At 36.3% G+C, this 12,604-nt stretch overlaps 1 protein-coding gene across 3 annotated transcripts in view; it reads left to right on the top strand.

Annotated features, from left to right (window-relative positions):
• GRB14 (growth factor receptor bound protein 14) overlaps positions 1 to 12,604 on the top strand; it is a 115,550-nt gene that overhangs the window by 81,136 nt on the left and 21,810 nt on the right. For all 3 annotated transcript variants that reach the window (XM_072751756.1, XM_072751755.1, XM_025994146.2), the window contains 2 exons: positions 8,454 to 8,575; positions 10,430 to 10,504. In XM_072751756.1, coding sequence (XP_072607857.1) covers positions 8,454 to 8,575; positions 10,430 to 10,504 — 197 coding nt within the window. The remainder of the gene's footprint in view (positions 1 to 8,453; positions 8,576 to 10,429; positions 10,505 to 12,604) is intronic.

Genomic DNA, 12,604 nt, shown 5'->3' with positions numbered 1-12,604 from the left:
TATAAATCATGTAGCTTTTGATTATGTTTTTGGAGTTTTTTTTTTGAAGTCTGATGTGGACAGGTATAAGATTTTAAAGATGATTGGTTGACTGAATGAGTACATATAAACATATGTATGGTATTTCCTAAATTTTGTGAAAAATATATAGGCATACATTCATATGGACCCAGAGGAAAAACAAGAAGGGAATATACTGAAATGTTCAGTGCTAATTCCTGATTGAGAGGTTAAAGATGGATGGTGATTGTCTGCTGGCCATTGTTTTCAAATTTTCAATAATGGAAATGTATTATTTTAGAAATCAGAAAAAACCCACAATTTTAAAAACTTAAGAGGTTTATAAAGATTTAGACATTTTCCTGAAGCTCCAAGTTGCCCAAGTACCTATCTTCTGACCTGCTGTTAACATTTTCTGCAACTATCATAACAGTGATCATATTATTAAAAGTTGACAGTAATTCCATAAGGGCTGGAACTCTGTGTATTTCTTTGTAACCGAGCATCTAGGACACATAAGTGGTTATTGAACTAAACTGTACTAAACTGTAAGTACTTATATAAAGCAGTTCAAAGGATGGATTACAACATACATAGAAACAAGAGACTTGCAAAAGAAACCAAAGAAGTCACATGCCGTGCCCAGGTGGAAATTTGCTCTATCTTTAAAGGATGCATTTGGTAACTTAGAATTTATGGAAGCTATTTCTAAACTCTTCAGGTGTTTACCGGTCAGCTTGAGGTGATGTGTATGCAGATACTTGGCGGAAAAGTAAGGATTTCTATGAATACAAGTTGTGATCAGTGAGTCAGGGATAATATGAAGAATATTTCAGTTTGTTGAAGAATGATCCACAAGGCCTTTAGTATACCCATCAAGCTTAAGTGTCAAGATTTTTCTATTAATTGCGCTTGGGGGGCTGAATACGGTGGTAGCAATTTTTCCAGAGGAGCTCCTTGGTATTAAATAGTTTTCTTAGATTAAGAAAGCTTTCAGCATTGAGCCCTATTGTATTCTTTGCTTCTCCAGTTTTTGTTTTGCTTGGTCAGAGGCTGTTCATTTTTATCTGAAAATAAGATTGACAAAATGTATGTAGTTTCTGCCTAGCCCAGAGAAGTACAAGGACCATTTGTCTCCTGGAGTTTCCTGTAACAAAGGTATACAAAGAATTGTTTTCTGGGCGAATTAGAGGTAAAAGCCACTTTTGTTTCTTCTCTTATCAAGTGATGAGAAGAGTAGAGACTCAGGTTTCTATTTGAGCCTCACGCTGTACTTTCAGTAGATTCAGCGAAGAAATCCAGGCAGAAGGTCACAGGTGAACACTTTCCATTCTGGGAGGATTGAGGGTTTTTAAAAGACTTTGAAGTGAAATCAACAGTTTCAGAAGAAACTTCTTTTACTCTTTTTCTTCTTTTTTTTTTTTTAAAGAAAAAGTTTCTGAAAATCAAATAGAAAACAATTATATGTTGCTATTATTTGGCAATATTTTGTTGCATTGCCATGACACTTCACACTGGTCTGTCGGAAACAAAGATAAAATTTAAAGTGATTTGAAGCTTTTGTTTTAGTTTTAAGAAAGCATTTCTTTGCTCTTTAGTAGGCGTTTTTTCTCTTTTTTGGATGTTGTTTTGAAGTGATTTAAGAGGGCTTCTCTCCTATTTTTCTACCTACATAGAAGTGGTATTCAGTCATTGTCATTCACTTTCTAATGCCTGAAAAATACTGCAGAACGTTTCAAAGTGGATTTGTATCTATAAAGTTTTAATAGTATATTTTAATATAGCATTTTAGATGGATTTATGAAGTTTTAAAAATAAGGTCTTTAAAAGAATCATGATGAATTTTTGAGACAGTTACCTAGGGTCATTTATCACATGGTAATTCACAAAGTATCTGAATTCAGTTTGAGTGACAGTTCCTAGTATCAGTGTTTTTGAGTATTGCAGCACAGAGTCCCTAGTTACAGAATTAATCTGTTTCTTTTTGATATTTAAAATATATAAGTTACTTAGTAGAATCATTCAGTTGGTTAAAATCCAATTGGTTTTAGAATGACTTTAAAGAGGAGGAGTCAATTGAAAGTTAATTAGGTGCCATCAGCAACTTTTTGCCTCCTCTTTAGCATTCTTCTTTTCCTCTCAGTTATCCATCCAAGCATCTTGTATCTTCATGCTGACCTCCTCTCTACTAAGGTCTGTGTTTAGTTAGGTGTCTGCCTTTAAAAAAAGAAACCAGGAAGTTTCTGCAAGATGTGATTAACTGATAATCAAACATCCCTTTTAGGGTTATTCGGATTATTGTAATATTAATCCTTTAACATAATGAGACTTAATTGGAGGATGGTGTATGATGGTGCATTCAAATTGGGATGGGAATGTATAAATTTAAAAAGATTATTAATATAATTTTCAGAAAAGCCAGATTCTATCATATGAAAATTTTATTTCTGTTACCAGAGGAGGATATAAGGTGAGAACTCATAGCTGCATCTGATCCTCTGGACTTTGTTTATTTGCTTTTTTATATGTTATCTGAAGTTTCAATAGAATATCCAGAAATCATCTTTGAAGGAATCAAAAATATGTCTTCTGTTTTCTCACGTACTCTAGTCTAGCTTTATTTGAAGAAATTCTTCTTAAGATTACCAGAATATTTTACCGTTGCAGTCATGTGTTAGACATTTGGTATTATAGTTCTGTGAAATTTTCTGTGAATATTGTATGTTATTTTTCCTTTATACCTTGGTAGGGTGGGCTTTTCTTGCATGTAAATTACTGCTTGGTTGGTGATCACAGATATTACCCAAAGTGCTTTTTGTTAGCATTTGTCATAACTGTTCAAATACAGTTTGGCTTTTCTACCCTTGTTGTTTTATTTCCTTTTTTGGGACGATCCAAATTCAAATGATTTTGTTACTTTCATGTGAGGTTAAGACTGATATAATTTAAAATAATGCCCATTATTTTCATTCCCCTTACACTCAAAATGTGGTTATTTTCACTTAATTACCAAATATTTATTGAACACATTTCAAAATAAAAGAATTTGAGGCAGTTGAAATATGAGGGCTGCAGGAACATGAGAGAGGATTTTAGTGGATCTGGACAAAATGATCAGGGCATAAGTAGGCTCAGCAGAGGCAGCAGGGGATGCTCCTCCAGTGGGAGCTGTAGGAGGAGGCAGAGGCAGTGCTTGCAGAGGAAGAGCATCAACTTCGGATCAGGCATGTGGCTGCTCTTCAAATCCTGAGATGTTCACTATTCTGAACTTCAGGTTCCTTTTCTGAAAGATGGAAATATAATTTGTTCAATTAGACGGTGATATTACTTTATCACAGGCCTGGTGGCTTCAAACAACAGGAATGCAATTTGTAACAGTTCTGGAAGTGAGAAGTCCACAACTAATGTCACTGGGCTGAACTCAAGATGATGGCAGACTCTTTCTGGGTCATTAGAGGGAATCCTTCCCTTCCTTCTCCCAGCTTCTGGTGGTTGACATCATTCCTTGGCTTGTGTCCCTGTCACTTGAATCTGCCTCTGTGGTCACATTGCCCTTTCCTCTTCTCTCTGGGTCATATCTCTTTCTGTCTTGTAAAGGTCTCCTTGTAATTGGATTTCAAGACGACTTGGATAATTCAGGATAATCTTGGTCTCTTTAAGTTAATGACATCTGCAAAGACTTTGCCATATAAGGCAACATTTATAGGCTCCAGATATTGTTGGGGCCACTATTCAGCCTACTGAAAATATTATAAATGAGTTACATACAGATTTAAAATATTCTCAATTGAAGATTCAGACCTACTCTCATTTCTGCAACATGCTGATGAGGCATTAAGTCCTAGGACAGGTGTTTGTTTAACTCTTGTCCAGCTTTTCATATTCTGGAAACTCTAGTTCCTCTCCAGTTTATTGACTCTACCATAAAGCCACTTAAGTTCATGGTCTTCTCTTAGCTCTTGGATGTGCCTGATGGGTTGGGGGGGTGGTACTGTTGCCATGTTCTTTCTCCGTAGTGAGATGTTATGAACTCATCTGTCTCATGTTGTCCTCAGCTATGGCTTTTCCACCATGCTAGGTATAGGGTATCTGTTGGAAGCTAGATGTCTCCTAAGGCTGCCCTCTGGTTTGGGCCACATGCCACCATTAAATATATCTGCTGTTTTATCACCATCACCTCATCACTATGGAAGTGTTCTCGTTCTGGAAGGACACAGGATACAGGGTCACTTGGGACCTACACTGTCCACTTTTATCTAGCTCAGTCTATCCTTTCCTCCACCAGCCTCTTAACTGCAGCTCTTCTCAGAAGACAGAAGGTGGGTTCCTGTATGAGGCAATCGAGAATTATCTAGGCATGATTCTCTCCAAGCACTTATATTTGTCAAAGATTGATAAGGTCTATTGTGAACTCAAAAGTAAAGAGAATGCACTTCTGTAACTTTTTCCCTCTGCTCCGCACAGTGTATCTTGAGGGCAGAACATAGGATTCTTTAGTGATAGAGGTGATCAGTACCAAGAAGCATAGGTTGATAAAACAAGCAAATATCTTGCTCACTACCTTGAAATTTTCTTCCTCTGCAGTTGCAAAAAAATATGGATATCATGCTTAACATTTAGTATGTTTAATGTGAACCTATGTTTCGTAAGCCTGAAATACCAGCTGGTTTGTGTAAGAAGTAGACAAAACTAAGACTAGAGAAGTTGTTAGGGATACGATTCTCCACTGGATATCTCAGTGCCACTGACTCTCCCCAACCTACTTCTCTTACAGTTTTTCAGACTCATTAATAGCAACACAATCCTTCCAACCATTTGGGTGGAGAACTTGGTGTTTTCCCTAACCACCCTCTCTTCATGTCCGATTTGTCAGCAACTCCTGTTGGCTTTACCGTCAGCATATATCCAGAGTCTGCCTGTTTCGTACATTTCCACTGCTACTGCTCTAATCCAAGCCATATCATCTGTCCTCTCATTAATTGCAGTATTCTACACCAAATGGTCTTGCGTCTACCCTTAAGCCTTTTAAAATCAGCTCTCCTCCATAGCCAGTGCAATCCAATGAAAATATAAGTTCATGTTATTTCTCTGTTCAAAATGCCTTCTCATCTGACTCCAAGGCAAAGCCAGAACTCCACTATGAACTGTAAGGCTTTATCCAGTCTTCCCAGCTCATCACCATTGCTTCTCTAACCTCTTCTCCTCATACTTGGCCCTTTGGTCACTCAGCTTCGGCTACATTAACCTCCTTGCAGTATTTCAAACATAGAGCCTTGCTCTTGCCTCAGAAGCTTTGTTTTGGTTCTTCCTATGGGTGTCTGTTTCGCTCATGCCCCCTTCTCCTTTGGGTCTTGTTCAAACATTACCTTCTCAATGAGACCTATTCTGGCAAGCTTTTGAAAATGAATTCTTTTCTCCTAAGGCCTCCTCTCTCCTAAAGCCCTGCTCTATTTTTCTTTGTAGTGTTTATCACTGTCTTTTAAGATTTACATTTCATTTATAGTCTGTCTTCCATTAGAATGAAAGCTTCAGGAGGCAGTGGTTTTTAACTGTATGCATTACTAAATTCTAAACCCCAAGATGAATGATGCGTGGTAGGCCTTCAGTAAATATTTGTCAAATGGATAAACGAATGGTATAGCTGCCAGACTACATGGATGTATCCCACAGCAAGTAGGAAGTGGACAAGCTTTTTGAACAAGGGTCACATTGACACACATGTTTTATGAGGTTTGCTATGGTATCAGTGTCCAGGTTGGATTGGAAGAATGAGAAACCAGAAGTTTGGGGATTAGTTAAGGAAAGGTGAAAGTCTGGGATGCCTGGGTGGCTCAGTGGTTGAGCGTCTGCCTTCAGCTCAGGGTGTGATCCTGCGGTCCCAGAATCCAGTCCTGTATCGGGCTCCCTGCATGGAGCCTGCTTCTCCCTCTGCCTCTGTCTCTGCCTCTCTCTCTGTCTCTCTCTCTCTCTCTGTGTTTTTCATGCATAAATAAATAAAATCTTTTTTTTTAAAGGAAAGGTGAAGGTCTAAATTGGGATTGTGACAGTGGGAATGAGTGAGGGGTTGTCGAGAGACATTTGAAGGAAAAATCCCTGGTATCTGGGAATAGCAGAAGTGGAAGGGTATAGGAGTGGGTATAAAAATGCAATGGAGAAAGGAGAATTTAGGAAAAAGAGAAAAAGGAAGATGACTTTTCAAGTTTATTTTTTATTTTGATAAAATGTACATCACATAACATTTACCATTTTAAGGGTATAGTTCGTTGGCATTATGTACATTCATATTGTACAACCATCACCACTACCCATCTGCAGAACATTTTTATCTTCTCATAGTGAAACTCTGAACCCATTAAACAATAACTCCTTGCTCCCCAGTTCCTGCAACCACCATTTTATTTTTTGTGTCTACGAATTTCTTCCAGGTATCACACATACATGGAATCATACAATATCTGTACTTAGGTCTTCTTATATATATAGTATCTTTGAGGTCCATCCATGTTGTAGCATGTTTCAGAATTTCATTCCTTTTTAAGGCTGTTCCTTTGAATTCCATTGTGTGTACTACATGTTGTTTGTCCGTTCATCTGTTGGTGGACATGAAGGTGTTTCTACCCATTAAATGATGCTACTATGAACAGTGGTGTACAAACATCTGTTCTAGTCACTGCTTTCATTTCTTTTTGTGATATGCTAAGAATTGGCATTGCTGGCATCGATGTTTTAGGGGAACCACCGTACTGACTTTAGATTTAGACAAAGTCTTGAGGTGGTGGAAAGTCTAACTGTTGAGACTAGAGCATGAATAAAAGCACCTGTAGCCTTTGATTTCATCTCAAGGACCTTGATAGATGGGATGGCTGAAGGTAGGGTGAATTAGTTGAAGAAAGGGAAAGAAAAGATTTGAGCCCAGAATTGCATCTTAGAAGAGAGGAGGAGCTATTGGAGCTTGTCAGTGAGACTGAAAAACAGCAATTGGAGTTAGGAACAGAACCCAGAGTGTTCATGCACACTTAGCTCAAACTCATCCATATTCATGGAGAATTCTTACAAGAACTTCTTTCAGATGAATAAGCTTCTATTTAAGTATGACATTACTTTCAAGGGTTTGGGTGTTGTAGGCAACAGATCACTACTGAGTGTTGAATGTTTGAGACACAGATACTTTTCAAAAAGATCCTAGAAGCACCTAAAAAAGGCAGAGCATTCCTATCTATATCCCTTTGTTGGCTGCTCTTCACTTCCTGTTTTGCATTAGTAATTTCACAGTAAATTTTCTTTAACCTTTTACTGAAATATGATATACCATAAGAAAAGTGAACAAGCCATATGTGGACAACCTCAGTGAACTCTCAGATGTTGCAGAAACTTGGATATCCAACACCCAGAACAAACAGTATCTCCCACACCCAGTAGTTCCCTCGTGCCTGTGCTCCCTCATCACTATCCCCATTATCCTGATTTCTAGCACCACAGATTGATTTTACCTGTGTTGAACTTTATTTAAGTGTCACTTTATTTAAGTACTCTCTGTATCTGGCTCCTTTCATTTAATACCATGTTTGTAAAATTCACCCATACAGTTGTGTGTTGTTGTAGTATGTGTTTTCCATTATTGCCACTATTTATTTATTCTCATGGTGATAGGCATTTGGGTAGTTTCCAGTGTGGGGCTATTATGAATAACACTGCTATGGACATCAAGTTTCTTATTAAAATAGGAGTCGTGCATGTAACGTTTCCCTCTGTAAAGTTGTTTTTGCTTATTTCATTTAAGTACCTTTCCTCCTAAGTGCCTTCCCACCCTACCCAAAGTATATTTGCTTGAACATTAGTTCTGAAAGCATAAAGTACCGCAAGAAATTAGATTTCTTAAAAATTGTATGTTCTTGCATTAAAATTATTCCTTCTAAAGCATTTATTTTAACTTTTCTCAACGATCCAGACTATGTATCTTAAGTGCATTTTGAACCTGTCAAAATTTTTCATCTCTTAATGGGGTGAATTGTTCAACCTTGAGGCAAATATTTTAATTTTGGCATCACGACGAATGAGAGAAAAAAGAATAGCTCCTGCATTCTTAATGCAGATTTATTATCAAATGTAATTATCATTTACATAGCAATAAAGGGAATTGAAAATTAGCAAAAAGTGCATTGTGATATTTTGTCATTTTTCTCCTCAGGTTACAATCTGCTTTGGTATAAAAAATCAACATTACTAATTCAAAATTGCACAAAATACTATCAATCTAGCTAGTCTAGAATTGAGTTAAAATTTGCTATATTTAATAAAGATACTTACATATGTTTTATTTATTTGTATAGATAAATGTGTCCATATTTCTTTCTTTCTATTTGTCTTTCTATCTATTCATTCATTTGTCCATCCATCCATTCATCCATCTATCCATCCATCTATTAACATACTCACGTAAACATTCCTTACAGAAAGAACAATGGAAGATCATGAGCTGGTGATTGAAGTGCTATCTAACTGGGGAATGGAAGAAGAAAATAAACTATACTTTAGAAAAAATTATGCCAAATATGAATTCTTTAAAAACCCAATGGTAAGTGAAATCCCGATTAATAGTTATGGGAAATAAATGAATTTGTTAAATGTTATGTTATTTGATATTATGTGAAGAAAAGAGTGACTATAAATCAAATGCAATTCCCTATTTGGTAAATTGTAGATAAATATTATGTTCCATGAACATCACAGTCAAGTTTCTTCTTACTCTAACAGTGATTAGTCAGCATTATCACAGAAGTTCAGGTGAACCCTTTTGGGGAGCTATTTCTTCATTTTCTTGCTTTTTAAGAAAACTATTATACATTTAATTTTGGTTGAATAAATTATTAAATATCCTTAAGCAGCTCCAAAATATTATAGTGTAACACTTTTCACAAAATTTAGGAAATTTAAATAAGAACATTTCTAAAGTGAAAACAGATTGCTGATTGTTGAGAGTGCTATAGTTTGGCCAAAAATTTAATATTGACATGAATCTTGCTGTTCCAAAATATATTTTTTCAGTGGAGTAATTACTGAGCTAAGTAGAAATGAGATAAAGACCAGAGCATTATCTAATAAGTACTACTTTCATTATAATTCTCTTTAAAAGAAAATAAATGTGTGTCACATTCTAGTGAAGACTGGGGATCTGGAGAAGTCAGAATAGCCTCTGGGCTCATTATTTTAAATTGTTTTTGTCTCTGCAGCTGTAGCATATTTTTACATGAAGTTTTGGATAATTGGATTGAAAGGATCTTTTATGAAAAATATATGATACACACTATAATAGAATATTTTCAAACCCTGAAAGACCTCTTATGTTCTCTTTTACTTGAACCTATTAATAAAAACATAATGGGATGATCTTTGACAGAGAAAATAAAAGAGTCCTAATAAAAATTAAATAGAATTAGAATTTGAAGGGAAACTATTTTCTTGTTGTGAATCTTTGTTAAAAGCAGGAATTTAGAAGTATAGTTGAAGGCATATGGTTTTAGTGCTTGGTTTTGGCTATATCTTCTTCTTATTATTTGAACAAGGCTGTGCACTCATTTTGTGGACCTAAAGTCCACAAGAAGTGATTCTCAACTGGGGGCAATCTGACAATGTCTGGAGACATTTTTGCTTGTTTTATGAGGGTGGAGGGACAGAAGGTCTCAAAGTACGTAGAGCCCAGGAATGCTGTAACTAATACTGACCACAGTATTAGACCAAATATTAATAGAACTGTTGTAAAACCCTGTCCTTGGAAGGAAGTATTGTAGTCTGTATTTTCCTGAACTTGTCTGATCATAAAATTTACCTGGGGTAGGAGAGAGTACACAGGACCCAGGACCTACCCAGACCTACTGAATCAGACACTCTCCAGGAATGAGACTGGGAATTCCTACTTTAAAACAAACTGCCTAGGGAAAATTTTACAATTGAACATGGTTGGAAACAGTAGATTGAAAGGACTGGACTTTTAGCCTCCTGGCCCTACTATAAGTCTTCGCTCTTCTGCATTGGCTGTGACCTTACGTATACCTTTTACTTCTATGAGCCTTGAGTTTGTGACATGGATTGATAGTTCTTTAATACCTGCCAGAGTGGCCCCAGGACTCAGGGGAGAGATACAGGAACAAGCACGCTGTCCTCCTGAAGGCAGTGTTTTGTAATTTGACGAATGTGGCTCTTTCTGCATCCACATTGTTTGAGGTTGTTTGCTGATCTTTGGGCCCTACTCCTACCTTCTCATTGCGATACCTGGAAGTAGAATCCAAGGATTGGCATTTTAAAGAAGCATTTTTGGTGAATTTTCAGCACTCCGATAAAAAGAATTTTTGCTCTAGCTTACTATATTGGTCATAACTGAATCTTTTCTAGCATGGCTTTTGAGATAATGTAACCTGTATCTTTTCGTCAGTATTTTTTTCCAGAGCATATGGTGTCTTTTGCAACTGAAACCAATGGTGAAATATCCCCCACACAGATTTTGCAGGTAAAATATATTTCCATTAAAGTACGTAAGTAACCGTGTCATAAAGGGAAACTTTAAGGTCCATATTTTTACATGCCCAGATTTTGAAATGTTATACCCCAACTGATTAATTTTTGCTGGAGGTGAAGATAAAAGGGAAAGAAAGAATAGGAAAAAAAAAAAGAACAAAACCTGAAAAAAGAAGTCCCTAAATCAAGAAAGCCTCCTAACACCATTATTCTTTCTGGTTTCAGCCAATTGTCAAAGGATTTTTAATGTTTTTTAAAAAAATGTGTATCATGAAAGGAAACTCACAGAATTTTGTGCTGTGATGTGTTTAAAGATTATGTTAGTCTTTTTGAAAAATCAAAATCCCAGTAAATCGTGGATATTTTGCTAATGGATATTTAGTACTAAGTTTTATAATAAATATCCCCAATCCTATTTGTGATAAAATATTTAGCAATTAATCGAAAGGAGGAAAAAAGATATAAAAAATGTATAATTTATACACTGACATGTGTCATAGCTATGTTGGACACTTGAACAGAACTCTAAAATGTCTTAGCTGAATTAAGAATACTAGTTATTTAATTATAAATCTTCGTTTTACATCTTTGGGGCTCATTGCATCTAAACTGACAGTGTCTTTATGTGATCGTTTTTAAAAGATATTTTCATTATAATAAGGTAAGGATTTTAATTCTTTTATTTTTTGTAGATCAGTAGATTTCACATCAGAAGCTCTGCAGCTGTTAACAGGTTAATGTTGAGCAATGTCTTTATAATGGTAGCTGTTTGGTCTAAGCCTCCAAGCATCCTCAAACCCACTCAGTATTCTCTGATCTTTAAAGAAGACAACTTTTAATATTTCTAATATAGATACTACTGTGAATATATCGGCATTTAAATATATTGGTAAATATATTGGGTGAAATCTGTTTCCTATGGGCTTTTTAAGAAGTCATATTTCATTTTTGTTCTTCATAATATTTTAGAAATACAATTAGTCTCAAGAGATTTTCTTAAAAGCTGCTTATATTTGCCGCCAGGTTTCACAGACACCCCCTCAGAATATCAGGCTGAATGGCAGCTGTGCCTACAGACCCCCCAGCTCCCAGGCCCTCTCAGTGCTTCACTATTGGATTATGACAGGGTGGTGGGTTGGAGTTTTTATTCCACCTCCTTTCCCCAATTCTCCTATAATATAGTTATATTACTTTAATGTGAAATTACAAAAACCAGAAAAATCATAGCTTTGGAATCAGATAGTCCTGCATGTGCCTCTGACCTTTTTCTCTCCACTGAGGCAATGTTTCCACTTTTTAAAACGTTTCTTCTCTTTCTAGTATGACCTCTTTGACTTCCTTTTTAAATTTTAATTGGTTTGGTTTAATAACTTGGAAAGCACTCAAACTAAAAAACCTACTTGCCTGTTTTGCATGTCAATTAATTAATAACTGTGGTTCATTAAATTAAAAAAATTTTAATAATTTACTTAAAAACATACATATCTATTCTCAGCATTTCCCTGAGTAGCCTTTTAAAATATGTCACATCGTTTTAGCTAGTAATTTCTCTTACTTCCAGTTTTTCCATTTTCCATTTGTTTATTCATAGAGATTTCTGTTTTCTTCTTTTAATGAGATGCTAATTCATTTCCACTGTCTCATTAAGGATGCTGAGCACAACCATTCATATAGAGCTATTCCTTTTCATTCTCATTTTCCTGACCAGCACGTGCCTACTGTCTCAGTTCATTATTACTGTGAAACAAACTATTCCAAACCTTAATGGCTTAAGTACTCACTCACATTTTGCCAACAATTTTGTGGGTCAGGAATTTGGAAGGGGTTTAGCTGGGTGGGTCATCTCTGAGGCACATTGACTCTGGGGGTTGAGGATCCCCTTCTAAGATGGCTTTTTACTATGTGTCCCTGCCACCCCTTGGCCCCCCCCTCTCTCTCCTCATGGGGTCTCCATCCTTAAGGGCTTTCCCAGTGCATTGGGCTTCTGACAGCAGAGCTCTCTCAGGGTGCTCACATTTCTTAGTGACCACTAGCTTCTAAGAATTAAGTAGAACTAGCTATCACTTCTACTATATTCCATTGGTCAAAGCAG

Source organism: Vulpes vulpes, chromosome 3, assembly GCF_048418805.1.
Source record: "Vulpes vulpes isolate BD-2025 chromosome 3, VulVul3, whole genome shotgun sequence".
NCBI classification, from domain to species: Eukaryota; Metazoa; Chordata; class Mammalia; order Carnivora; family Canidae; genus Vulpes; species Vulpes vulpes.
Note: the sequence above shows the minus strand (reverse complement) of the source record. Positions and strands in the feature narration are given on the sequence as shown.